Here is a 23,879-nt window from a genome sequence, read left to right on the forward strand (position 1 = left end):
CTTTCCTGGAGAAAACAATTAGTCTAAGAGCTGGTCTCTCGTCTCTTACATTTAGCCTGCCTTGGTTCCGAGCTCCCTCTGCGTGGGCTACTTCGTACCTGCAAGGATCACGATCTCGTCGTGACTTGAATCTCATGAGCGAGCGAGCGGATCAAATGCGTGCCATACCTGTCACTGGTACTAAGTCTTATTTGATTCTTCCGCGCATCGAGGACGCTCTCGCTCCCTGAAAAAAGAAAGCAAAAACACACAAAACAATTGTTAAAGCTAGATGGACAAACAAACAGCCAACCAACCTCGCAAGTCGCGGCATTGTTTCCGAAACACCAAACAACGACGGAGACGGAGAGAGAGAGAGAACAAAATTAAAGCTTTTTCTTTTCGCTATCGGACCATAAGTGCCTGAAACATTCCCCTGCAAAGGCAAGCAGGCTCTTTAAGGAGCAAATCTCACCAGCGAGCACACGTACAGTGCTGGGAGCTCTCCCCTCTCTCTCTCTTTCTATCTCCTCCCTTCACTTTGTAGTTAGCCGTGTCAAAATGGTTAGAGAGAAAATCAGTAAAAGAAAAATGCCGCTACGACAAAAACACACCTCCCTCCGAACCTGGATATAATTCTGATCGTCGCAGAAGTAGTAGTAGTAGTAGCAGCAGCAGCAGCAGTTCTCGTCGCTCTCGTCGTCGTGCCGCCGCCTTTTCTTCACTCCATCAATCAACAAAGCTTCATCATCTCGGCTGACTGCTGCGGCTCTTGCCTCCCATAGGCCATGAGCGGCTCTCTCGCAAACCCCACCTCCCTGCTAGCCACGACTTCTCTCAAAGCCCACCACAAGAAGGGCGCCGCAAGGAACGCATAAGTTCCAATGGCGAGGCTTCTCACGATCCCATTCTCGTAGACCGGCAAGGCCATGACGACGAGGACACCAGCGATACCGACCCAGGGAGTCATGGTGGGAAAGACTGGCAACTGGAAGACGTTTGCAGTGATGACCAAGTAGGAAAGAGAACCGAGAAGGAGAACACTCCAGCCCATCACAGGATGAACTGTAGTCGGGATGACAAAGAATGGAAGGACGAAGCACATAACAATGGCGACAACCGGGGACAGCTTGGCAACTAGGCGATAAAAGAATTGTGTTAGATCGGGACAAGGACACCTACCTAGGCACGATTTGAGGGGGACTTTCTCGGAGGACGAAAATCTGCGGCGTATGACTAACGAGACAGTCATGGTTATGAGGTAGAAAATGGCTTCCGCTGCCAGGATCGGAATCTCGGTACCATATCTGATATATATCGTATCGGTGTAAGTACCAGCACTATTGACAAAAAATTCCATACATACCCGATGGATTTTCTTCGCTGCTCATGCCACGATAGTCCAAGAGGAAGGACCGGCCAGGCCCACCAATACCATGGCTTGAGTAGTGGAATGCTTGGAAATGTGATTACGCTGTTTGGCCCGCATGGGACATTCCACTTGAGACGCAAATCTGGTAACGTAAAGGATAAGTACATGAAAGATCCAGCACGCCAGCCAGCGCACCAAACAAAAAAACTAGAGAAGAAAAAAAAAACAACCACAGCCGGACTTACAGTAATATGAAGCGTCCATTTGGTATCCGAGAGGAAGACGATACAAGCCGTCCAATTTCGATCCATTTCGGGGAGGGGTGAACAGTGGCCTTTCCAAAAGATCACTGAAGTAGGCTGTCAAAAGCCCCTGATCGGCGCCATCGTTGTTCTCTCTTCCCTCCTTTATGACCTCGAGCATGTCCTGGAACGTCTCGTTGGAAGGCTGCCAAAGCGAAACTATCAGACACAGACACAGACACACACACAAAACAAAGAGATCTAAGAAGCAAACTTCACTGCCTCCAACGCATTTATGATCGCGCTTGCGTACCTTGAGAACGAAAAGGCCCGTGTGGAAGTAGCAGGGATTGATGAAGCACGCGCAAAACTCCCCGCACTGGAAGAGCTCGTCCGTGTTGTGCAAGAACATGTTATCGGCGTCGAGCATCACCACTCTCTCGTAGTCTGTGAGAGACCACGCGTAGATTTTGTTGAGCGTGAACATGAACCGATCGTTGAATCCATCCATCCCCTTGTATGGATTTGGGATATCGGTGACCGAGACAACCTTGACGCCCTCTTTGTTCCTGGCAAAGGGAGAGCAAACGATTTTCAGCTGCCAGATCGAGCGATATTTCGCCAGGGATCGGATCGATAGACACTTACAGCGTGCGAATCCAGCGCGGCGGCACAGTCGTCGAGGCGATGACGATCAGATCGGCATCGGCCTTGTGCCGCGCCAGGGACTGCATCATGACCCTGATCGCCACGAAGAACTCGTAATCCCGGGGCGTCCCCATGTACATCATCGTCGCGTACGCGTTGCTGTGCCGAGGAGCAGCGCCAGCGTCCGCGGCGGAGAGAGCGACCGACATGGCGAGAATGGCGACGAGGATCTGCATTGCGAAAAGATAGGCGCCGCTGCCCCAGCTCCCGGCCATGCTCTGGCCGGATCGAGCGCCAAATCCCCTAAATACCCAGCGCCGCCGCTGCTCTGCCAAGGATCACAATGCAGCTCCGCCACGCCGATTGACGCGCTCCCAGATTTCGCCGCCTTACTCGCGCATCGATCGATCGCTCGGCATCCCTAGCCTAGCCTAGCCCTGGAGAACGCGCACCCTCTCAAACCCATCGTGGATCCCGAGGTCTTATCCCAGGAAGGAGGTCCCCCTACGGGCATATACTCCAGTGCGCCGGGGAATATACTCCTGTCGAGATATTTGCCCTTTCAAAACTTTGTCGTTGTACCTTCTACGCGTACGTTTTGTGGCGGCCATGTCATGACCGGATCTCACAACGCGGAACCCAATCGCGTGTGCTTCGACTTTGCCCTCGTAGTCCTTGAAGAGACGGGGTTTGACTTAGACAACGGCCACGATGTCCACGTCCGTACGATAAAAATTCGATCGTGCGGCTGTGGTCTAGAACCCGCCGTATCATTTGACAAGTCAAAAGAGAAATATCTTGACACAGTCGAGCTGCCGAGAGTTGTTTGTGAATTCCGTGTTGAATCCAAAGTGAAGAACACGGGCGGATCTAAACCATTTTTTTCGTGCCACGCTCTTCCTGGACTGGACCCCAGATAACAAGTTTTGCTGGATATTCCACTGCTCTGAATGGAGAGCAAACGTAAGGACAGGAAGGAAAGCTCTCAACAGTTGCTACATTCCCAAAAATCAAAGAGTTGGAAAATAGGACGAAGAACCTGTGAATTTGGGATGGTATCTTTGACGATCCACCATTGCTCCAGTGTGTCAGAAATTGCGGAGAAAAAATCGAAATGGGAGGCGTCGTCTATCTCGGCCTGGAACTTAAGCGGGGGCTCACTCCGTGTAAGAGCTTCGTGAACCCGTAGAAGCTGAGCTTGCCATCCACGGGCCTGAGCCATTCGTGGAGTGAAACGTGCGCTGGCGAGTTTGGAGATAGTCCCAGTTCCTGTGAAAGTTACGCGGAGTTTACTTCGCAAACACGAGAGGAATGCTAAGCGTACCTTTGCAAGCTCCTCGACTGTAAGTGATCGATTGCCTTCCCGGTTGAATATCTCGTATGCTGATCGAGCGTGTCGCTCCCAGCGATCCAACGCTTCAAGCTGGTAAACGCTGATGGTTGCGGCACAGAACTCGTAGAAATCCATTTTTCTTGAAGCCAAGGCATCCATCTGCAGCCGACCAGCAGTGAAAGGTTAACAGGAGTCCGAGAAAAGAATATGCATAATCTATAATTCTACACGAACCGAAGACAGCATCTCAAACAGCCTCGCTTCTTTCATGGCATCGGTGGAATGCTTAGCCAAAGCCTGCGCACCATGAGAAAAAGTTTATAACGCGAGGGAATCGAAAAATGTAAAATAAGTACCATTCTGAAGTTCTCTAGGGACACGCGACCATTCTTACTGGGCTCCAATAGTAAGAACTGAGCTCTCAAGTAAATCAGCTCGTCCTCAGTTAAAGTCCTTGACAGCGCCTACACTTGAAAGGAAAAAGCCAAACCGATAAAAGTCTGAAGAAGCGATGGGAAGTAGACACGCACCTTGAGAGCTGTCTGCTTTAAGGGTGTGGCTCGTAAATAGGACTTGACTTGCTTAAAAATAAATATGTCTAGAGGAATTTTTCGCTCTCCACGAATCCACGGGTGACCTGCAAAAAGATAGTAAAACAGACAAATGAACAAAGCATAAGAATCACGAAGACTAATATACTTACTTAAAGCTTGGACTGCTGTCATTCGCTTCCGCGAGTCCTTATTGAGCAGCCTCTTCACAAAATCTTTGGCTTCGGTAGATACCGAAGGCCAAGGAGTTTCCACAAAGTTGGGATCTGCTCGCAAGACCGCGCGAAAGATTCCGGACTCTGTGCGAGCCCAGAAAGGCCTGCTTCCACAGAAGAGGATATAAGTTATAACTCCAACACTCCATATATCAGCTTCCATGCTGTAGGATCTGTGAAGTACTTCGGGGGCAACATAGTACGCACTCCCGACAATGTCGTTTAGCTTCTCATCTGTGCAACAAAGTAAGAGGTTCATACGTTTCTATTCGAGTTACTGAAACTTTCAGTACCTGGTTTCACATAATCCGAGAGTCCAAAATCGATTGCTTTCAAGGGCGCATTCTCGTCCTTGGCAGTAAATAGGAAATTCTGCAGAAATTACAATCTATTAAGCCTCGCAGCATGGCAAAAGTTACGTTTACCTCACCTCTGGTTTTAAATCTCTGTGAACGACACCTTGAAGATGGCAATAAGCAACTATTTGTAAGATCTGCGAGAGCACAACCTTGGCGTCCTCCTCGGGGAATTTTCCACCTCTGTAGCAGGAAACAAACAAAACAAGGATAAGAAACCAAAGAACAAAGTGGAAGCCACTGTACCTTGACAGAATCCGGTCTAGCAGCTCTCCTCCTTCGCACAACCTTTATCCGAGAAAAAAAGATATGTCAGGCAAAAAAAGTCGTGCCGGAATCTTAGCGAAACGTACTCCATGACAATGTACACATTCAGGTTGTCTTCGCATGCATCGTAGAACTTTACCAGGTTGGGATGACCAGACAGAGCCTTGAGAATCTTCACTTCTCGACGTACATCCTCGATCGCTATCGCCGTGGTCATCTGCAAGAAAACCATAGTTTAATACAGGAAAGAACATAAACAGTACGGAACATACACAGACCTTTGCCTTCATGATGATCTTGACCGCAACTTGTTGGCCTTTAAGCTCGCCCCTCTTCACTTTCGCGAAGCAAGTATGCCCAAAGTGACCGCGTCCAATCTCCTGTCCCAGCTCGTACCGAGAAGCAAAGTTCTTCGCAAATCCAAAGCTCTTGTCAAGGCCTCCTCCGTTCTCGATCGCGGTAGCAGCAGCAGCACCTCCTCCTCCAGCGACTCCTCCAGCCTCCTTAGTTTTCGTAGTTCCCAGCCTCTTCATGAGCGAGGCTTGGATGTGCTTGGCCGGCGATGGTGGCGGAAACGGCCGCCGAAACATCCTTCTCGGCGTGGAATTGGCGGGCGAGCTCGCGTAAGGCATGGGACTAGCCGGAGGGAATGGCGAGTTGCTAAACGATGACTTGGAGGAGAAATGTGGAGAATTGTTTCCACCCGTGGTGGTGGAGTAGCCATTGTAGGAATTCTCCTCAGTGCTCTTGTGCTGCTGCTCGTTTCCTCCAGTTTTTCCATAGCACTGCCCCATTTCATCGATCTACCAATCCGCTAGAGCTCGAGCAGCATCTTCTCCACCAAGAAACTATTTTTCCCGTTGTCCTAGCAGCTAGTTTTAGAAGGCGCTCTAGAACACCAGCAGCGAAACCACGGCTTTGCATGATCCATTCTCCCCATCGCCACTGCTGCCCAAATCCATTCCCTCCTTCTAACCTGCATTCTCCCGCCGATTTCCTCGGCCCCTCCCCTCCTCCCCGGCCAGATTTCGGGATTTCGAGAGCCTGCTCGCTCGTTCCAGCTCCAATCTCTTCCTCGATTGGCGACCCGGGCGCTGGCTGGAGTCTAGACTCACCTCAATTCAGCTCGCTCGCCAGATCGCCAGGCGCATGCGCAGATCCAAAGCGGGGCGCGCACGAAATCCTCCCCCAAAACACGAATGACCTAAGGTAGGTCGCGCTCCTTCTTTCTTTGCTTTGCTTCTCCTTCTCTTTCTGGAGGAGGCAATGAATGAATGACTTGACACCCGCAAAAGAAAGGAAAAAAAAAAAAAACTTTGAAGGGGGGGAAATCTTTCGCGTTTTTGCGTTTCTTTCTTTTTTAAGAGATAGAAAGATTGTTGCTAAACTCGATCGGATCGAGAGACCATAGCATGTCGAATCGAGAAGAACACGCACTACTACACAGAAAAAAAAGGGAAGAAAAACGGAAAAAAGGGGAAAAAATTAAAGGAGTGAAACAGAGAGCATTCAATGACGACTACCTACCTCGCTTGAGCGAAATGGAGCAGAAAAAGAGAAAAAAAATGAGAAGTAAAAGCTTAAAAACAAGTTGAATCTATCAAACAATCAACGCGCATGAACAGTGAAGAATGTGTGCGGTGTTTTCTGTGAATTTGCCTTTGAATCCACCAAGAGCTGATCCTTGTCCTGGAGAGAACGCAAAGGAAGAAATCACCAAAAAATTGCTTTTGCTGCTGTTGTACTCTCCAATGCTGGTCAGATGCTCTCACCAAAAACACCAAAGGGAATTTTCAAGAGTCTGGTTTTTATTTATATATCTTTCATTTTTTTTTCAAATGGGATAAAAAAAACCAACTTTTTTATCATAGTTTTCAACCTTGGAAGTTGGAACCTTTTTTATTTCCCCCAGTTTGGTGGCCTAGAAATATCCACTCAACAGCAAAGGCAAAGCTAGCAATGGCATTTACAAACATCATCAAATCTGGTTGTTGCTGTTTGTTGTGGTTTTCTTTCCAGCTTCCAGTGCTTTTCTAAGATCAAAGATCAATCTTTCCAGCCTTGAGATTTCCAGTGCTTTTCTAAGAACAAAGATCAAGGAAATGAAAAATAAAAATTCTCGGCCTAAAGTCAAACCCGCGATTCAATGCTGAAGTTGGCTCCATTCCTCGTGCTCTATGATAATTAAATCGATGTGGTTCTTCTTTCAAACTATGTTAATTTTGACCAGCCTTTCACGACTCCATGGTCCACTTTCTATAGTTTTCTCACACGTCCAGCTCGAGTGTCACTTAAAACCTTTGAGATCGATCGAAAACTGGAAGAAGCGCGAGACTAGACAAGCTTTACACGTTTTCTCCTGTGAAATCTATGGATCTAGAGCTCGTTGGGACCACCTAAGATGGCGCTCATGTTTACAATCGCCGAGTTCCTACGTTCTTGGAGCTTCTTCTTCTTCTCGGCCTCGATCGTCGAGGAAGAAGAGAAGAGGCCAGAGAAGAGATTCCTCTTGGACTGCTGCTTCGACGAGGCTTGCTCGCTCTTGACAATGTCTTCTCCATCTTCTTCTTCCTCCTGTGCTTCCTCGCTTTCTTCCGCCGCCAAAGAGGACGAAGCGCTCGGACACTGCTCCCTATCTCCGCCGCTTTGCGGCCGCAGTGGCGAGTGATCTCGAGTGCAAACCCGGCACGTCTCGATTGACTTGAAGCAGCTGCGGTGATAAGTCGCGTTGCAAAGCTGGCAGCGGTGGACGTTCTCGTCCTGTTGTAAAGGAAATGTCAGACTCTTGTAAGCTCGCTATGACAAACTCTTTCTTGCTATTTACCTCGTAGGGATAGATTAAATCCCGTGGCGAGTCACAGACCACTCCAGCACCGCATGACTCGCCGAGCTCCAGACAAACCGAGCACTTGCGAGTGATGTGCAAAGTCAGCTTCTCCAGTGTTGCTTGCAACAATCCCGGCAAAACTGGGAAAAAGTGTTAGCAAATCCACAGAGAGAGAGAGAGAGAGAGAGAGAGAGAGAGAGAGAGAACAAACAAACAATCTTACCAGCAAATGCTCCCTTTGAAAGATCTGTGAGGTCACGTAACGCATAAAAGTCGTTTTGCTCCAGAAGATAGCGTCGCGAGCCGAGTAGCTGCTGGATCCGGCTCCGAGACGGGCAGCGGATGCATTTCACCAGCCGGCTCAACTTTCTTCTCATCTCACTTACATGAGAAAGTATGGGAGCTCTCGTGTACAGAAACGGATTGACTGCGCTGACACACAGCATGGGCTGAAGGCACGGAACAAAAATAAGTATACAACACAATGAGAAACTCTTTGACGAACCTGATCGTAAATGGAGTCGAGATAGGCCTTTGCAAGTTGAGAAACAACTCTCGGTGTGAAATCCCAAGATCGAAGAACTCGAGCCGGTAGAATGGCAGTCTCGTTGAGATGACATCGTACGCAGTAAAGCTGGCCAGTGTACTCACAGAACCTTGGCTTTCCCCACCCCAGAGATTTGATGAAACCGGAAACCACGTCCTTGGTTGGGTTGAGTTGCTCGTAACACCCAGCACAAAGATTACGTTGGTTTAACAACACCTGGTTCAAAGGCTTTTTCGTCTGTATCTGTAAAACCAGACGAATAGTCCTTCCGAAGGCACTGTTTTGTCGCTCCGGACTTATAGGTGTGCCCGGTCTCGGAGAACCAAGCTCTTTAAGCTGCATGGCGAAGTTTTGATCTCTTGCAGCCAGCTCGGGTGAGAACTGCGATGAAGCCGCCAGCATAGGCAGGCGTGTCTCCCCCGGACTAGGAAACAAAAACCTGAGTAGAGGTGCTGCCGTGCTGATCGGAACTCCAGCTTGCAGTGACGATTGGAGACAAACTTGGAGAAGAGCACTCCGAAACTCCACCGCATCCGGAGAGGTGTTCCCAAAAACCTTCCGGGACTCGGCTGTCACCTTCTGCCACGGGCTTGGAAGCTGTACTCTGGTCTGTGCACTAAACATCCTCTTGAGCTGCTGGAAAAGATCAACGAACTCCCGGTACCGTCGTTCTATTTCCCACTGATTTTCACCGCTTTTCACCTGTATCCTGTAAATGGTATGCTCCCTGACGCCCACAACTCGTTCACCCAGAGACGCACCCCCTCGTCTCTGGCGTGCTCCAGTCACTTCCACGGAGTCCACTTTCCATAGCCCATCATATACTGAAGTTGATGTTCTAGTCCATGACGACTTCGTAGGACTGTTCGCTGCACCACCTTTGCTAGCCCAAAATGAATGATTTCCACTGCTCTCACCTGTATCGAGCAGTATCTCCTCCATGTCCCAGACAGTGTCCATGTAAGTTTCTCTCACGTCAAGCGTCTCAACATAGCGCGAGAGCTGGAAAAGAAACCTCTGTCAGCCAGGCAGAGTGTCAAAATCCACACACAGATACCTCGTCGGGTCCCAAGTGATCTCTGCTCCAATCGGTACTATTGCGATAATCTTCTGTCATGGACGAGAGCCGCAAGGGACGAACGATTTCTTCTACGTCCAGCTGCAGCAAATCCTCTGCTTCTTTCGATCCCAGCCGCATCACGCATCTTTTCTTCTCAATTACGGGAGCTTCGGAAGGACCAGCTATCGTCGTGATCTTCTCGGAAACTTGATCTCCAAGTGTCTCACAGAAACTCGAAAGAACGTCTGCTTTCAAGCCACCGTCTTGTTCTTGTTCTATCGTTTCCAATTCCTGGGAACTGTTCGCCTTGTCATGGGTGCTGCCGAGGAGCGTCTCGTCACTGTCGATTTCTTTGAGCTCTACTTCACTTGGAACAACGTCTTCTTCCACAGCAACACCTTCGAGCAACTGCGACTCTTCGTCTTGGAGTTCTTCGCTCAAGGAGATTATCTTCAAACCACCAGTGTCTTCTTCATCGTCATAGAGCCCGGTACCGCGGACGATACCATCGTCACCACTGTCGCCATGATGATGAAAAAATGCCCGGTCCTTATCGGAATCGAAGCACTCGTCCAGCGCATCGACGAATGCGTCCCCAGAGCCCCCAGCATCGTGAAAGTAGGCGCTCAAATCGGAGCCCCCAAACAAAAGATCACTCTCGGGGCTGTGATACCAGCTGCGCCCGCTGCTGAAATTCGCGCTGCGGCACTGCGAATACTCCGATTTGCCCTCGGAGCTGCCATCATCCGTGGCCTCCTCCTCGGTCCGGCTAGAGAAATCTTCCGCCTCTAGAAAATCCTCGGACTTCCAGCCATGGCTGGCATTTTCCCCTAGAATCTTACCAGAAGCATCGACAGAAGAGGGATCGCCTGACGCCATTCCTGTCGGCGGCGATCGGTCCGCATCATCCGAAAGAAAAATTTCCAGCGATCGGTCATGCCAGAGCCCCGTACATTCCAGCTAGAAGAAAGAGAAATTAGGGTTCTTCGCTTTTGTTTTAGTGCCCAGTTTAATTAAAACAAACCAATCCAATCCAAGGCGCTAAACTACTCAGGGTTTTAGCGGCTAGGGTTAGGGTTTGTGGCCCAGCGGAGAAGAAAATGCTGGAGATTCACAGGCTGCGGCACTTGGATTGGATTCCCAGCGCTGTGATTGCGCTCGCGACGAGCCCGGACGGGGCGGCGATCGCCGCTGCTCGCGACAGCGGCGCAATCGAAGTATGGAAGGCAGCTCCAGGATCGGTGGGATGGTATTGCCAATTGGTAGGCTTTGCTCGCATTGCTCGCATTGCTCGTTTTGCGCCGATTTCTTATGCTCTACAGCTATCCCACAGACGATTCCAGGAATGCAGGGCGCGGCTATCTCCTGCTTAGAGTGGTGTAGCTCCAGCGTCTCGCGCCAAGGCCGATTGTTTTCTTCCGGGCTGGATGGGTTTATCACCGAGTGGGATCTGGAAAGGCTCGAAGCAAAGGTGTTTGCTCGTCTTTTGTTTTGTTTCGAAAGGGGACTGATGGTTTTCTTTCAGGCACAAACCGACTCCTTTGGAGGCTCTGTGTGGCAGGTCGCGGCTCAACCTTCGTCACAGGACGATGATTCTCGGGACATCGCTGCTGCTTGCGATGACGGGTCTGTGAGACTGTTTACCTTGAATGATAGCATGACTTATAAAAAAGCATTTCCACGAGTTAAGGGTAAAGGAACTTTGTTTTCTCTTCATTTTGTAGTTCTTAATTGATTCTTATACTTGCAGGTCGCGTTCTAAGTGTTGCGTGGTCTCTTGACGGAAAACGAGTCTACGGTGGAGGGTCCGATGGGTATGAGCTTGTTTTCTCTTGTGGCACGTCGCTGATAACCGTTTCGTGCACAGTTGCATAAGAAGCTGGGACGCTGCAACTTGTATTGAACTTTACAGAATAACAGCGGGCATTGGCGGCCAGAAAAAATTGGAAGAGTTGTGCGTTTGGTCCCTTCTCGTTCTCAGGTGTGTGCTTGATACTTCCTCGGATCTGAATACTTATTTCCATTGTTTTCCAGGAGTGGAACTCTTGTAAGCGGAGATAGTACCGGAACTACACAATTCTGGGATGAAAGGGGGATGTTACTGGAGGCTTTAACCAGGCATGACGCAGATGTTTTGGCCTTGGCTGCCGCACCTTCCCACACAGCGGTTTTCGCTGCTGGAGCTGATGGTCAGGTGTATTTCTGTTTTTTTTTTTTCCTTTTGTATTGGTTACCGTTCTCATTCTCACCAACTACAGGTCGTTATGTATCAACTTGTTCACGAGAGCTCCAGGCGTGGAAACAGTGATTTGAAAGAAGATGCTTCTGTAGGATTTGGCGACAAGTGGACGTATGTTGGCACCAAAAGGTGTCATTCTCATGATGTTAGAGCACTGACTGTTGCAATTCCGGTCCCTATTGACGCGGGTACGTATGCAGCTTTGTGGACTTTTGTGTTTCTGACTGACTTTACAGGCGATCCAACAAGTAAACCGTGGACAAGGCCTACGAGAGAACGGAACAAATGGCCAGAACCGGATCACAGAAAGTGGGCAAGGCCTGGCATTCCCATGCTTGTATCGGGTGGGAACGATGCTAAGCTGTTCGCTTATCCCGCAAATGACATGATGTCATATCAGCCTCATGACATATGTCCGGCACCGGAACGGCCCGTCGTTCAACTAGCACCAGGGCTTGCACAGGATGGAAACGTAGTTATGATGGCACAACATCCGACTTATATTGATATCTGGCGGGTTGCAAGCAGTCAATCCACAGGAAAGAGGCCAGAGGCGGAAAATGGAGTGGACTCGGATGATATCACACTCGGAAAGAGAAAGAGAAGTGATTCAACGTCCGAGGAAACGCTCAGTACTTCTTACCAACAGGATCAAGCAAGCAAGGGTGCACAGTCGGGGCAGCGTCCAGTCCTTCTAGCTAAGATAAAGTCCAAAGCGACAGCACATATTACTTGCAGCGCTTTCTCCGAGGACGGGAAATTCGTAGCGTTTTCAGACAGAACAAAGGCCAGGCTTTTTGAGCTAAAGCATGCACAAAAACAGTGGACTATCAAGAAGAAAAATCTTCCCGGCACTGTACCTCCTGCTCATCGCATGATTTTTAGTGTTGGCTCGAGCAGGTTGATAATGGCGTGTTCTCAAGGCGAGATTCTGGTAAGCTTTAGCACTCCTTTATCATTGATCTTTCTAACCTTCTCTTTTACATACAGGTGCTTGACACTGACAGTTTGGAAGTGTTGCACGTTTTTAAGCTTGCGGCAGATGATTTGCAATCTCCGGTCGCTTTGTTGTGTGCGAGTCCGGATGGACAATGGTTAGCTGCTGGATCAAGCTCAGGCAACCTGGTCATCTTGAATCTGGAAACACTGCGGTAAGCTCTGCTTTTTCCTGCTGCAGTTCAATGATGATCACATTTCTCAACAAATGTGACGAGGGTCTTGTGCCTCTGCGTTTTGAAAAAGACTTTGATCCTGAGAACTTCCTAGCAGCATCAGTTTTCTTGTCCCGTGTTTTACGTTCCTGGTGTTTGCAGGCACCACTGGTCTGTTCCGTTGTTTGACGGCACACCTGCGACGGCTGCCGTGTTCCATCCCGGAAACAATGCCGTGCTCATCGTCACCACCGCTGCAAACAAAATCCACGTCCTTGACATTGCCGCGAGGGAGCTCGGCCGCTGGTCCAAAGAGAACCACGCCAGCATTCCCTCAGAGATTCTAGAGTTCCCAGGTGGCATCTCTGGCCTGACAGTCTCTCCATCCACGGGATCCACAGAGATCATCGCGTACAGCCCAAGGTACAAACGAAAGCTCTTTCGATGTAGCTCATCAAAGACTTGTTTTTTTCACTGCAGGGCGATGTGCTTGATCGATTTCAGCAAACCCGTCGCGAAGAACGCCGTCATCGCGAATGGAAATGGAAATGGAAATGGAGCTCCTCACCTTCACCATATGGGAAACGGCCATGCCAACGGTGTCCACCACCACCACCACCGCAAGAACAAAAACTTCGTCCTCACGCCCTTCAAGAACCCGGTGCTGTTTGTGGGATACGTTGCAAAGAGCTCACTTTTGATAGTGGAGCGGCCATGGCTGGAAGTTTTAAACCACTTCCAAGCTCCTGTATACCGGCACCGCTATGGAACGTAAGTGTAATAACCGAATATGCTTTTGGGAAAGACAGAATATGCTCCAGGCCAGCTAGAATATGCTCTTGGGGAACCAGAATATGCGCAAGACCTACACGTGGTAAATTAAATCGGATATTCTGTGAGAGGCCACGTAGCACAATGTGTCTTCACTAGAATCTCTTTAGCGATTTGACTTCTACACAAGTGGGCGGGAAATCTCGCATTAAGCAATGCAGTGAAGGCGCTCGCTAGGGTTCCTCGATTTCTCGTGTATCTGGTCCAAAGATGAGCTCCCTCGCGGCTATGGCGCTGCCAATCCATCGCTGCTGCGTCGAGGCCGTGGAGGCGTCGGATTTGGCATCGTGCAGCGGTAGATTCGCGCACAGGAGCTCCAAATGGAGGAGGGGGAGGGGCGGCGCCGCCGCCGCCGCCGCTCACAGAGGTACTAAGCAGCGATTGTTGTGCAGCTCAATGCTCGATACATGGCGAGATTCAAGAGATGCTTCCAGAGTCTTGTGGCATGCGGTGTGGGATATTTCCACGGGGCAAGGGCATGTCCCCGTGGTTGTGGATGAGATTGCCGGGCAGTACGAAGATAGCTACGAGGACGTCGATAAGGTGAGAATCTCGTGGATGTTCTTGGATGATCTCTTACAACGTTTCTTCTTTCGATGCAGCATCTCATGGACTACTTCACATTCAAGGCTGTGAGAACCGTGCTGGCGCAATTGTATGAAATGAATCCCAGCCAATACATCTGGTTCTATAAGTAAGTTTCATGCTTGGATTTCTCCTCTATAGCACTCTGTTCTAAAGGCGAAGTTTCTCAGCTTCGTTGGGAATAACAAACCACAGGATAGCAAAGTTTTCATCCGGCTCTTAGTCAAGGTAGAGAAAACAAGAACTCTTTCCTTTCCATTCTAACTTTGTGGCATTTTTCTCGTCTCGCAGGAGCGCCAGGAGCTTGCCGAGAGAGTGATGGTCACTCGCTTACACTTGTTTGGAAAATGGGTGAAGGTGAGAAGCCATAACTCCACGCCAGCAATTCTTTGTTTGATCGATCTCTTGTCGCAGAAATACAGCCACGAGAACATGTATAACGCAATCTCCGACCAAAATTTGGAGCTGCTGCGAGAGCGTTTGATGCAAACCGTGAAGCTCCCATCAGACGGGGAGGAATTCACGAAAACGTAAATTCCACCACTCGCGGGAATCCTGGATACTGTTCCTGGAGAGATTCCATTCGTACGAATCTTCCCCCATCGTATGTACGGAGATTAAACATGAAAGAAATATTTTTCCTTGTTTCGCCCTTTAGCGTTTGAGTGCGCTTTGGTGCTTAGCTAGGGTTCTTGCGCGGTCGCCATGGATCGGCGAGCGCGAATTCTCGTCTTGTACGCGTCGCAGACTGGTAATGCCGAGGATGTAGCTGAGCGGATTGGCCGCGAGGCCGCGCGCCGCGCCTATCTTCCCCAAGTGATGAGTATGGATCGCTACGATCCGGTAAGGACTAATCTCGCCTAGAATTTCTCATGGATTCGTCTTCTATAATCCTCAGCGGCAGCTCGCATCCGAAAATGCTGTGATTTTTGTGGCATCGACGACCGGGCAAGGGGATAAGCCAGACACTATGAAGGTTTGGTTTTTTTCTTTAGCTCCAATTTGTTTTGATTTGAGCTCTTCTCGATTTTGTAGAGGTTTTGGAAATTTTTGCTGAATAGCTCTCTGAGTAAGAGGTGGCTAGAGAATGTGAATTACGCTGTTTTCGGACTCGGTGACTCGGGGTACCAGAAGTTTAACGTAAGCGACCATCGCTTTTCTTCGATTCCTTAAAGTCATGGCTTTCTCTCTATCTATCTTTGCAGTTCGTCGCTTTGAAACTTGATCGAAGATTGGCGGACCTCGGAGCAAAGTCTATAGTTTATAGAGGGCTGGGGGATGACCAGCATCGTTCTGGGTAAGTTCTATTCGCAAGTTTTAAGTTTTTAAGGCAACTGTGATTTTTAGATACGAAGGAGCATTGGACCCATGGCTCACTTCTTTGTGGTCCGCCGTGCGTGGAATTTATGGTAGAGAAGAAGCGAGCGAACCCGCTAATGATACAGCTTGGCAGCTTGATCCTCCCAAGTATAAAATAGTTTATCACCAGCCTCACATCTCATCTGTTGCAGAAGGCTATAGCACAGGTTTTCTTTTTTCATTTAGTTCATGAGCTTTAACTAACTAGGAAGACAGATGTGCAGAGAAAATGGATTGAGCACGACCGAGCACGGACCATGATAGAAGTTGCCAGTGGCTCCTTCAATCCGCCAATTGCCGATGACAAAAACTTTGGTCGGGTTCCCAACAATCCCGTCTTTGCACAAGTGGTTAGTAACAGCTTTTAGTTCTCTTAGATTACTTTCTACCGCGGACGCTTCTTTCTTGCAGATTAAAAACATGAGGCTGACCGACACAAGCCACGAACAGGATGTTCGACACTTGGAATTCGACCTTGGTGGTTCTGTACGTTGGGAGTTCGTGTCCTAATCAGCTAATGCTACTGTTACAGGGACTAGAGTACGCTCCCGGTGACGTGCTTGGAGTTTTTCCAGCTCAAAGTGAGGAAGCTGTCTCCAGGTTTATGGAAAGATGCGGGTTGGATGAACCTGCACTCGTTTCGGTTAGAAACTGGAGTTAATATAGATGTGCCATCTCAAGACTCTTATTGATTTTCTCAGGTTGAACCAGCAAACGCTGTAGAAGGTTATCAAAATGTTGCTCCTGTCACACTGAGGACGCTTGTTGAGGCCGTGATGGACGTTAGTTCCGCGTCTCCCCGTCGCTACTTCTTTGAGGTATGTATGTTTGTCGATGAACAAAAGAAGCTAAGAAAACCTTTGTTTTCCCCGTCTGCTCTAGGTGATGATGCATTTTGCTGAAGCAGAGCACGAGAAGGAAAGACTGCAATACTTTGCGACGTCCGAGGGAAGGGATGATCTTTACAACTACAACCAACGAGAGAGACGCACAGTAACCGAGGTTAGCTCTGGATCTGATTTCACCATAACGTAGCTGCCTGCTCGGCTTCTCTTTCAGGTGCTCGAGGATTTTCCTTCTGTCCGGCTTCCACTGGAATGGCTTGTGCAGCTTGTTCCGCGCCTTCGACCTCGATACTTCTCCATCTCGTCGTCTCTCAAAGCGCATCCCAATGAGATCCATCTCACAATGGCCGTGGTGCAGTGGACAACTCCCTTCAAACGGAAAAGGCAAGGCCTGTGCTCCACTTGGCTGGCCCAACTCGATTCCAAAACAGGTACCACAGCCTCTCACATTTTTCACAAGAGCTCAGTTCCTCGTTTCCCAGGTGTAGTTCCAGTATGGGTGACGAAAGGAATCCTCAAGCTTCCTCGTCCTTCGGTACCGCTGATACTCGTCGGTCCGGGAACCGGCTGTGCTCCATTCCGAGCCTTCATCGAGGAGAGAGCCGCGATCGCTGCAAGCCAGCCAGTAGCTCCAATCCTCTTCTTCTTCGGATGCCGCTACAGCGCAAAGGATTTCCTCTACAAGGAACAGTGGCAGGCTTTCGCCCAAGATCGAGGCGTGCTCTCGCAGGAAAATGGCGGTGGCTTCTTCGTCGCATTCTCCAGAGACCAGCCGAGAAAGATCTACGTCCAGCACAGGATTCGCGAGCAGAGCAAGCTGGTTTACAAGCTGATCGAAGATGGGGCAGCGATCTTCGTCAGTGGCTCCGCCGATAAGATGCCGGCGGACGTAGCGCAAGCTTTCGACGAGATCGCTGCCGAGATGGGCGATCCTCGAGCGGCGCCTAAGAAGCTAGAAGCTCTCGGGAGATATGTAGTGGAAGTTTGGACGTGAATGAGCTAGGAGGAATATTCGAGAGAAAATTAGGGTTCTTCCGACGAAAATTAGGGTTCTTCTAGGGGATATGGCGGACAGGAAGATTTCTTCACAGGACTGGGAGCAGATATTTCAGGATTTCCGGGGCTCGAGCGATGCTCGCGGGCGATGGCTGTCGTTCTACACGCCCGCGGGGCTCGTGGAGCAGGCATTGCAAGCGGTGGGATCCAAGAAGGATTTTGCGCTCAAGCTCCAGACGCTCGCGTTTCTGGATGAGAATGCGGCGCTGCTCGTGGCGGACGATGCCGCGGCACTGGATCTACTGCTGGACACGCTGCGATCCACGCTCCAGGCCCCATCTTCCGCCGATGGGAACTCCTCCTCGTCCTCGATCAAGGAGCAGATGATGGTCACTGTGACGTCCACCATGGTGAGCATCGATGCGATCGGCAGCTCGCCGCGCAGCCTGGAGATTCTGGTGGAGATGCTGCTCGTCTTCATCAATCGGCCAAACCATTCCAGCGAGCGCCATCTCCGAGCCACTGCGTGTGAGTGTCTACGCGAGCTAGAAAAGGACTATCCCTGCCTTCTCCATTCCAGCGCTGGCCATCTCCTAGCGCTGTGCCAGAGCGAGCGGACTCACGCGGGCCAAGCTTACACGCTCCTTCTCACCAGCGTTCTTCGCAACATAGCACTCTACATGCCTCTTCTACGATCTTTCTACGCTGGTACGTACTCCATCCTCTTCACCACCGTGCCTTTGATCCCATTCTCAATCTCGCCATTCCTCAGCAGTGTTTCTTCTCGCTCCTCGTCACCCGCAGTTTTTTCCTCGTCCAAGGATTTCTCCGAGGAATGCATGAAAGAGTTTCGTAGAGTGATATCTTTCCTCCTCGAGAAGCCGAGTCTCTTAACCGAGTGTGGGGTGGCCGAGTTTATATCCGATGTGTGTCGCACAGCCAGCTGCTTGGACTTGCAACCCAGCTTGCTCAAGATCCAGTTCTGGAACCTCTTGCATTCTTTCAGTCCGATCTCCTGCCATGGCTTTCTCACCATCCTTGCTCGCTTCCCTGATGCTTTCGAAGGAGAAGAGTCGATCGTATACAAGCGTCTTGTGTTGTTCTCGAGAGAGCTCTCTCAGCCGCTCACTGTTCGTCTCCTGGCCATACACTGGCTGCTGGGCGTCGAGAACTTGGTCACCTCCAGAGGCAGGGAAGGTGTTCTTCCGCTGGTGGCGAAGTCACTCTACCCGGAAGCTTTTGATCCGCTCTCGCTCAAGGCCGCAAAGCTGGAGTGCCTCGCTCGCTTTGCAGTGGTTTTCGACAGGCAGCAGCGAGAAGGCTCTTCCGAGAACTTTGTCCGCGTCATGGTCCAGGAAGATGCGACGGACATGGCCAGCAAGCTCTTGAAGGACGGACTGGTGTGCTTGTCATCTTACAAGTGGCTTCCTCCGAGCAGCACAGAGACGAGGCTGCTGTTCCGGACACTTCACAGGTTTTTGGTTTCCGGATACGAGCATTCTTCAAAGGTGGTGGCGGTGTTGGAAGATGGTGAAGCTCTGGTGGACTCTTTGCTCTTCAGGTCTCTACAGGATCACCTCGTCAGAATGGCTAGAACTGTGAGGAAACTCGTGGATAGAATCCTCGCTCTGCTGGACAGGTTTCTAAGCTGTGAGGCTCATCACGGCCTCGGTGAGCGGCTCTTGAGAACTTTCAGTGAGGATCTGGTCCCTGCTCTTCCTTCGAATTCGCAGCTCCCGGCCTACTTTCCGTTGATGGAGAGGATTGCAGAGAGTGGCAAGATTCCTCCCAGAGCGCTCATCAAATCCCTCGAAACTTATCTCAGGTTCAAGGTTGGCAAGCACTCTGGGATTAACGCTGCGAATTACTGGCTCCGAGGAAGCGAGGTTCTGGCCATCTGCCGAACTCTGCTTATGCATCACCAGAGCTCGAGAGTTTTTCGCCGGCTGACAGAGCTCTTTGGATATCTGTGCCTCTACTTTCCAGACATCGAGGTTCGAGACAATGCAAGGTAATCTTTTATCTTTTGCTCATGTGAAAGTGTTAAGAGTTCTCTCGGGTTTGTCTCAGGTTCTACCTCCGGATGCTGATATCAATCCCAGGAAATCGTCTGCGGGAAATACTTACGTACGGAGAAAGCCAGACAGAAGATTCAAAGCCACAGCTGCTGCATGTGTCCTCGTTTCTGGGATCGCCATCGCCTCGAGTCTACCTGGGAAAGAAGGCGTCCATACAGGTCTCGTCCTTTATCCATCTCACCCGAGAGACTCCACTGCTGGTGCGAAGCTCGTGGTCTCTGGTGCTGCACGATACTTTCCAGCCCATTCTGGAGCCTGTCACGGCAGAAGATCAGAAGCCGACAGCAGCAGAACCAGGTAGTAGCCTCATCGCAATAACCGACGACGAAGTTCCTGGCGACTCGGATCATCCAACTTCGGACAATGTGCTGCGTATGATGGATGCAAAGACTGCGGATACTCTCGCAGTTCTTCGAAGGCACTTCTCCGGGGTCTCGGAATCGGGTGTGAAGATCCAGGTGGTTTGCCGGTTGAAAGTGAAGTCACTGGAAGCAGCAACAGATAACGTGGACGCACAAAACTTGGCTGCCATATATGCTGCGGTCATCAGCTTCTCGACAAGTGGCTTGTATGGGCCTATACCGCTAGTCCGTGTTCCATTCCTCCTGAGCGAGCCTTCACACAAGCCAAAGTCTTCGGTGACGAGTCCGACCGCCAGTACCACGTCCGAAGGAACCGAACGAAGAGTTAAGTTTCTGGAGCCGCCGCGATCAAGCCATCCCGAGGAGCAAACAGTCGAAGCACACAAGTTTGGCAAGGTGGTGACGATCGTGCTGGAGCCCCAGCAGCCGGTTCCAACTTTGGTCGACTGCCACATTGCTTTCACGGACGAGGACGCTCAGACCGTTCACGGGCAACTGGACAGCATTCCAGTCGGCATCGAGGACCTGTTCATGAAGCCGACGGTGCCGGCGAGCGTCTCCAACGAGCCGGAGTATCTCCTGAGCCTGTTCAACGCGCTGTGGTATGGGTGTAGCGGACCAGGGAAGCTCGGGACGGAGATCTTTCTCTTGAAGGATGGAAAGCAGGGGCTGGGCTTGCAGGGCTCGGAGTCCGTCAAGCTCCTGGAAGCTCAAGCGGACAGAGTTTTCTCGGCCGTGGAGAACTACTTGGCTGGTTTCGTGGTGTCCGTGAGCGGGACTTCTCTCAAGGAGATGGCGAGATACAGTGGAAAGTTTGACAAGAGCTGCTGGATCGAGGAGCCGTCTTGCTCGAGGAGCTCCTCGAGCGCTTCTTCGCAAACCGAGCTTGACAAAGTCGACGATCACGAGCAGCAGCAGCAGCAGCAGCTCTTGGATCATCCTCACCACGATCCATTCTCTCTGGAGAGCGATTTGCTGCTCGCGAGCGAAGAGTCCGCCGGCGGAGAAGAGCTCGGCTGCTTCATGGTGCTCGTTTTCCTTCCTCCAAGGTACCATTTGCTCTTGAGAATGGAGGTCTCGGATTGGTCTACCTTGATTCGCATTAGAACAGACTACTGGCCGAGCCTAGCTCACGTTGACGAATTCCTCGAATCGTTCGTTATCCCGAGAACAAAGATGGATTTCTAGAGCGCTCCACATTTTTTGGAATAAAAAAGAGGGCAGAGAAGATTTAGGGTTTGTCCTTTTTCCAGCCTTTTTGGGTTTAGGGTTTGGGAGGAATATCCCCGAATATTCACCGATTGGCGTCGACAAGGACGACTTTTTGTGGCTATGGAACTTTACTCCGCCGCCGACGCCCGTGATTCATCCGAATCAGCTGTATGGGATCCTTGTGCCGCTCTGCTCACCTGCATACGCCGCCGCTGGACATCATGTGTCCCGTCGACGATGGCTTCGTGGTGGTGGATTGGCTGGGATTCGAGACAGGCTTCCAAGCCAACCCTGGGGTCGAAGACGTGCAAACAGCAGTTGACACCAGGATGGTTCTTAGAGCTGCCATTGATCCCATCTTTCTTAGCGGACAAGTTTCGCAAGGTGGTGACGATCGCCGTGTCTCATTCTCTGAAAGCATATGAGCATATCTTCCAAGAAAAAAAAGAAAAGGCTACTAACCAGTGATTGCCGCTGTCCAAGCCGGTCCGCAAGCAATGCAAGGCCTCGACAATAGCCGGCTCTTTCCCGTTTTCCAAGTCCCATGACCAAGTTGGCCATTTCCACCATATCCCCATGTAATCACTTTCCCGTCCTCTAAGTGAAAGAAGTAGAATGTTACTTACCAAGAAGAAAAAACCAAGGTAAGAACTTACGAGTGAGAGCAGCGGCATGGAATCCACCACAAGCTACTTGCACTAGAGTCACATCTTCCAGAGCGGCTACAACCTTGGGCTTCCAGTTATTCGCTCTCGTTCCATGGCCAAGCTCATGGTTTGCATTCCCTGAACTTGAATCATCACTCTTCTCCCAGCTTTCAGGAAAAGAAAAATACCTCCCCAGGACCATAATTGACCCGACTTAGTGAGAGCCATTGTGATAAATCCCCCGCAATAAACCGAGGCGATGAGAACGTCTATCGCTTGGACCTTCGTCGGCCTGCTCAATGCACCTTCGTCCATGATGTCCGGATTTCCATGCCCGAGCCTTCCTTCACCCTCGTCTCTCCCCCATGTGTAAAGCTCGCTTTTACAGAAGAAAGAAGAAGAAGAAAACAATGAGACTTCCTCAAGAAAAAAAGAGAACTTTGCTTGCCACTTTCCGTGACTGCGGCCCTGGCCGAAACGTGAACTATCCTGTCTTTCCACGGGCCTCCAACAATCAGCTCTCGCTCGTATGATCCATGGCCTAGAGCACCAAAAGCCCCTGCAAGCTTTGGCATCAACACATCTCAAACGCAAGAACAAAAAATAAAAACCAAGGATGATCTCACGTACCATGTATACACATTTCCAACCTCCGTGAGAGCGATGTTGTGCAATCCTCCAGCGCTCCCCATTTGGACCTCTTGATCCTGTTATTCACGGAAGGCTTGTACTGGTTAAACTCCGTGTCTATGCCCAGCCTTCCAGCATCGCCCTTCCCCCACACAAAAACATCCTGCTCGGCAAAGAGCACCGAATGGAAGAGCCCGCAAGTCACTCCAACGTTTCCCAGCCGGGGCTTGGCCTTCTCCACAAAGAGCGATGGATCCAAGGCAGGCTAAATGTAAGAGACGAGAGACAAGCTCTTTTTCTGCTTTCGCGAAGGCCAAAAGACTACTTGTTTTCTCCAGGAAAGCACAGCGTTGCTCGATGTAAGCCTTGGAATATAAATCGATAAGCGCGCGCATGCGTCGGATGAGACGGTTGGAAAACGACAGGCGGAGCGACTGCTATATAAGATCGCCGCCCCCGGCTGCCATACTCCTGCTAACAGTGCTTTTTCTTCTGGCTTTCCCGAGCTGTTGTTTTAGTGCGGAATTCCAAAATAAGAAATTATTTCCATAGCTTATATAAAATGCCATTGCCTTTTTGGGTTAGGTATACTTTCCAGAACAGGAAGAGAGCATTAAAGGCGAGCAAGTGAAATATGTTTGAGGTGGACAAAGTAGTGCGTACGCGGGAAATGGTAGCTAGTGATCATGGATTGCAGGCTTTTACTGACGGATCCTTCAAGCACGGAATTTTCGGAGGTTATGGCGTGTTTATCCCGAGAGTTTCTATGCGACTTGCTTGCGGGAGAAGGGCAAACGATAATTTATACACAAGCTCCACCATCACGTTTGAGCTCCTGGGTTTGTTACGAGCCCTCGAAATCTGTTTGGAGATGGAATGGCACTGGGGTTTGTGGGAGCCAATCTTTATATACACAGACAGTTATGATTCCCTGACGCTGCTGGAGATGTATGTGCAAGACCCAATAGCCTTGAGTCGCCACCCAAATGCAGATATTATTCAAAAGATTGTTTGGGTTGCAGGAACATCATTTGTTCCAGTTCATTTTTGTAAGGTGAAGGGGCACTATGACATTGCTGGAAATCAGGTTGCAGATGAGTTAGCAAAGATTGGTGCACATCTATTTCCAGGACACTCACAGCTTATGGATGCTGTGGCTGAGTTACAGTATGATCAACAGCAAAGCTATTCACGGCCTCAACAACTTGCAATTTATTAAAAAAACAAAAAAAAGAAAAACGTTAGCCAAATTTTGTTTGTGAAACGGGGACTAAAAGTTTCTAAATGTTAATTTCCTTAAGCATTAAAGTGAAACAGTAGCCCTTCAAACTTTAAACGATGGAAAATGAATTTTCCATGCTCAACTGGAGTTGCACTCCTGGAATGGTATCCAGAGGAGCATCTGGTAGGATTTATTGCCGCGGAGTTACATTCTAATTGCCTCATGCTTCGGCAGCCTCGTGTGTGGCATTCATGGAGGTGACATAAACGACGACGACGCCCGATTAGCCAGGTCGCACGGGTTTCCAACTTGAGCACCAGTTCAC

At 50.0% G+C, this 23,879-nt stretch overlaps 8 protein-coding genes across 9 annotated transcripts; 4 read left to right on the forward strand and 4 right to left on the reverse strand.

Moving 5' to 3' along the window:
* Positions 1-355: 355 nt before the first annotated feature.
* LOC9633566 (putative glucuronosyltransferase PGSIP8) lies at positions 356-2,751 on the reverse strand. Its single transcript, XM_002960788.2, has 5 exons — positions 2,242-2,751; positions 1,907-2,162; positions 1,597-1,798; positions 1,346-1,493; positions 356-1,286 (listed from the first exon to the last, which is right to left on the reverse strand). The coding sequence occupies exons 1-5, from the start codon at positions 2,514-2,516 to the stop codon at positions 713-715; spliced, it is 1,455 nt and encodes a 484-aa protein (XP_002960834.2). The 5' UTR covers positions 2,517-2,751; the 3' UTR covers positions 356-712.
* A 303-nt stretch (positions 2,752-3,054) lies between these two features.
* LOC9633567 (CDPK-related kinase 5) lies at positions 3,055-6,624 on the reverse strand. The gene is made up of 11 exons (XM_002960789.2): positions 5,242-6,624; positions 5,050-5,180; positions 4,943-4,984; positions 4,771-4,879; positions 4,634-4,712; positions 4,278-4,574; positions 4,105-4,211; positions 3,931-4,038; positions 3,809-3,871; positions 3,566-3,733; positions 3,055-3,510 (listed from the first exon to the last, which is right to left on the reverse strand). The coding sequence occupies exons 1-11, from the start codon at positions 5,755-5,757 to the stop codon at positions 3,370-3,372; spliced, it is 1,761 nt and encodes a 586-aa protein (XP_002960835.1). The 5' UTR covers positions 5,758-6,624; the 3' UTR covers positions 3,055-3,369.
* A 534-nt stretch (positions 6,625-7,158) lies between these two features.
* Positions 7,159-10,360, reverse strand: LOC9633568. Its single transcript, XM_002960790.2, has 5 exons — positions 9,395-10,360; positions 8,296-9,339; positions 8,014-8,239; positions 7,788-7,930; positions 7,159-7,723 (listed from the first exon to the last, which is right to left on the reverse strand). The coding sequence occupies exons 1-5, from the start codon at positions 10,274-10,276 to the stop codon at positions 7,340-7,342; spliced, it is 2,679 nt and encodes an 892-aa protein (XP_002960836.2). The 5' UTR covers positions 10,277-10,360; the 3' UTR covers positions 7,159-7,339.
* A 107-nt stretch (positions 10,361-10,467) lies between these two features.
* LOC9633569 (WD repeat-containing protein PCN) lies at positions 10,468-13,595 on the forward strand. The gene is made up of 11 exons (XM_024668337.1): positions 10,468-10,659; positions 10,731-10,868; positions 10,923-11,088; positions 11,148-11,211; positions 11,265-11,378; positions 11,432-11,591; positions 11,656-11,824; positions 11,873-12,570; positions 12,627-12,787; positions 12,950-13,210; positions 13,268-13,595. Exons 1-11 carry the CDS (start codon positions 10,498-10,500, stop codon positions 13,560-13,562), a joined length of 2,388 nt encoding a protein of 795 aa, XP_024524105.1. The 5' UTR covers positions 10,468-10,497; the 3' UTR covers positions 13,563-13,595.
* A 139-nt stretch (positions 13,596-13,734) lies between these two features.
* Positions 13,735-14,849, forward strand: LOC112344157 (chaperonin-like RbcX protein 2, chloroplastic). The gene is made up of 5 exons (XM_024668426.1): positions 13,735-14,161; positions 14,221-14,312; positions 14,374-14,431; positions 14,495-14,560; positions 14,618-14,849. The coding sequence occupies exons 1-5, from the start codon at positions 13,829-13,831 to the stop codon at positions 14,735-14,737; spliced, it is 669 nt and encodes a 222-aa protein (XP_024524194.1). The 5' UTR covers positions 13,735-13,828; the 3' UTR covers positions 14,738-14,849.
* An 8-nt stretch (positions 14,850-14,857) lies between these two features.
* On the forward strand, positions 14,858-17,451 carry LOC9633570 (NADPH-dependent diflavin oxidoreductase 1). Its single transcript, XM_024668345.1, has 12 exons — positions 14,858-15,046; positions 15,102-15,179; positions 15,239-15,343; positions 15,409-15,500; positions 15,551-15,729; positions 15,779-15,912; positions 15,974-16,048; positions 16,095-16,205; positions 16,264-16,380; positions 16,445-16,564; positions 16,622-16,838; positions 16,890-17,451. Exons 1-12 carry the CDS (start codon positions 14,909-14,911, stop codon positions 17,399-17,401), a joined length of 1,878 nt encoding a protein of 625 aa, XP_024524113.1. The 5' UTR covers positions 14,858-14,908; the 3' UTR covers positions 17,402-17,451.
* Position 17,452: 1 nt separating this feature from the next.
* On the forward strand, positions 17,453-21,073 carry LOC9663145 (AP-5 complex subunit beta-1). The gene is made up of 2 exons (XM_024668318.1): positions 17,453-19,414; positions 19,474-21,073. Exons 1-2 carry the CDS (start codon positions 17,472-17,474, stop codon positions 21,029-21,031), a joined length of 3,501 nt encoding a protein of 1,166 aa, XP_024524086.1. The 5' UTR covers positions 17,453-17,471; the 3' UTR covers positions 21,032-21,073.
* A 102-nt stretch (positions 21,074-21,175) lies between these two features.
* LOC9663146 (PH, RCC1 and FYVE domains-containing protein 1) lies at positions 21,176-22,584 on the reverse strand. 2 transcript variants are annotated; one of them, XM_024668409.1, is made up of 5 exons: positions 22,333-22,584; positions 21,891-22,261; positions 21,712-21,840; positions 21,518-21,652; positions 21,176-21,466 (listed from the first exon to the last, which is right to left on the reverse strand). In XM_024668409.1, exons 1-5 carry the CDS (start codon positions 22,392-22,394, stop codon positions 21,249-21,251), a joined length of 915 nt encoding a protein of 304 aa, XP_024524177.1. In that variant the 5' UTR covers positions 22,395-22,584; the 3' UTR covers positions 21,176-21,248. The 2 variants fall into 2 exon arrangements, with proteins under 2 accessions (XP_024524177.1, XP_024524184.1); XM_024668416.1 differs by having other exon boundaries at positions 21,891-22,268; positions 22,333-22,370.
* Positions 22,585-23,879: the final 1,295 nt, after the last annotated feature.

This window comes from Selaginella moellendorffii, unplaced genomic scaffold (assembly GCF_000143415.4).
Source record: "Selaginella moellendorffii unplaced genomic scaffold, v1.0 SELMOscaffold_0, whole genome shotgun sequence".
NCBI classification, from domain to species: Eukaryota; Viridiplantae; Streptophyta; class Lycopodiopsida; order Selaginellales; family Selaginellaceae; genus Selaginella; species Selaginella moellendorffii.

What these genes read in the sequence shown, in the direction of transcription:
- LOC9633566 (XM_002960788.2), bottom strand. Translation starts at nt 2,516, where the DNA reads ATGGCCGGGAGCTGGGGCAGCGGCGCCTATCTTTTCGCAATGCAGATC. An exon ending in CCGCGCTGGATTCGCACGCT is followed by an intron (nt 2,163 to 2,241) that starts GTAAGTGTCTAT and finishes TCCCTTTGCCAG; the next exon opens with GAACAAAGAGGGCGTCAAGG. An exon ending in CGGGCCTTTTCGTTCTCAAG is followed by an intron (nt 1,799 to 1,906) that starts GTACGCAAGCGC and finishes TCGCTTTGGCAG; the next exon opens with CCTTCCAACGAGACGTTCCA.
- LOC9633567 (XM_002960789.2), bottom strand. Translation starts at nt 5,757, where the DNA reads ATGGGGCAGTGCTATGGAAAAACTGGAGGAAACGAGCAGCAGCACAAG. An exon ending in AGATCATCATGAAGGCAAAG is followed by an intron (nt 5,181 to 5,241) that starts GTCTGTGTATGT and finishes GTTTTCTTGCAG; the next exon opens with ATGACCACGGCGATAGCGAT. An exon ending in CTAGACCGGATTCTGTCAAG is followed by an intron (nt 4,880 to 4,942) that starts GTACAGTGGCTT and finishes TTCCTGCTACAG; the next exon opens with AGGTGGAAAATTCCCCGAGG.
- LOC9633568 (XM_002960790.2), bottom strand. Translation starts at nt 10,276, where the DNA reads ATGGCGTCAGGCGATCCCTCTTCTGTCGATGCTTCTGGTAAGATTCTA. An exon ending in TTCAAAGGGAGCATTTGCTG is followed by an intron (nt 7,931 to 8,013) that starts GTAAGATTGTTT and finishes ACTTTTTCCCAG; the next exon opens with TTTTGCCGGGATTGTTGCAA. An exon ending in ATTTAATCTATCCCTACGAG is followed by an intron (nt 7,724 to 7,787) that starts GTAAATAGCAAG and finishes CCTTTACAACAG; the next exon opens with GACGAGAACGTCCACCGCTG.
- LOC9633569 (XM_024668337.1), top strand. Translation starts at nt 10,498, where the DNA reads ATGCTGGAGATTCACAGGCTGCGGCACTTGGATTGGATTCCCAGCGCT. An exon ending in TGGGATGGTATTGCCAATTG is followed by an intron (nt 10,660 to 10,730) that starts GTAGGCTTTGCT and finishes GCTATCCCACAG; the next exon opens with ACGATTCCAGGAATGCAGGG. An exon ending in TCCGGTCCCTATTGACGCGG is followed by an intron (nt 11,825 to 11,872) that starts GTACGTATGCAG and finishes CTGACTTTACAG; the next exon opens with GCGATCCAACAAGTAAACCG.
- LOC112344157 (XM_024668426.1), top strand. Translation starts at nt 13,829, where the DNA reads ATGAGCTCCCTCGCGGCTATGGCGCTGCCAATCCATCGCTGCTGCGTC. An exon ending in CAATACATCTGGTTCTATAA is followed by an intron (nt 14,313 to 14,373) that starts GTAAGTTTCATG and finishes GAAGTTTCTCAG; the next exon opens with CTTCGTTGGGAATAACAAAC. An exon ending in TGTTTGGAAAATGGGTGAAG is followed by an intron (nt 14,561 to 14,617) that starts GTGAGAAGCCAT and finishes CTCTTGTCGCAG; the next exon opens with AAATACAGCCACGAGAACAT.
- LOC9633570 (XM_024668345.1), top strand. Translation starts at nt 14,909, where the DNA reads ATGGATCGGCGAGCGCGAATTCTCGTCTTGTACGCGTCGCAGACTGGT. An exon ending in TGCAGAAGGCTATAGCACAG is followed by an intron (nt 15,730 to 15,778) that starts GTTTTCTTTTTT and finishes CTAGGAAGACAG; the next exon opens with ATGTGCAGAGAAAATGGATT. An exon ending in AATTCGACCTTGGTGGTTCT is followed by an intron (nt 16,049 to 16,094) that starts GTACGTTGGGAG and finishes CTACTGTTACAG; the next exon opens with GGACTAGAGTACGCTCCCGG.
- LOC9663145 (XM_024668318.1), top strand. Translation starts at nt 17,472, where the DNA reads ATGGCGGACAGGAAGATTTCTTCACAGGACTGGGAGCAGATATTTCAG. An exon ending in GAGGTTCGAGACAATGCAAG is followed by an intron (nt 19,415 to 19,473) that starts GTAATCTTTTAT and finishes GGTTTGTCTCAG; the next exon opens with GTTCTACCTCCGGATGCTGA.
- LOC9663146 (XM_024668409.1), bottom strand. Translation starts at nt 22,394, where the DNA reads ATGGGGAGCGCTGGAGGATTGCACAACATCGCTCTCACGGAGGTTGGA. An exon ending in TCAATTATGGTCCTGGGGAG is followed by an intron (nt 21,841 to 21,890) that starts GTATTTTTCTTT and finishes ATTCAAGTTCAG; the next exon opens with GGAATGCAAACCATGAGCTT. An exon ending in TTGGACAGCGGCAATCACTG is followed by an intron (nt 21,467 to 21,517) that starts GTTAGTAGCCTT and finishes ATATGCTTTCAG; the next exon opens with AGAATGAGACACGGCGATCG.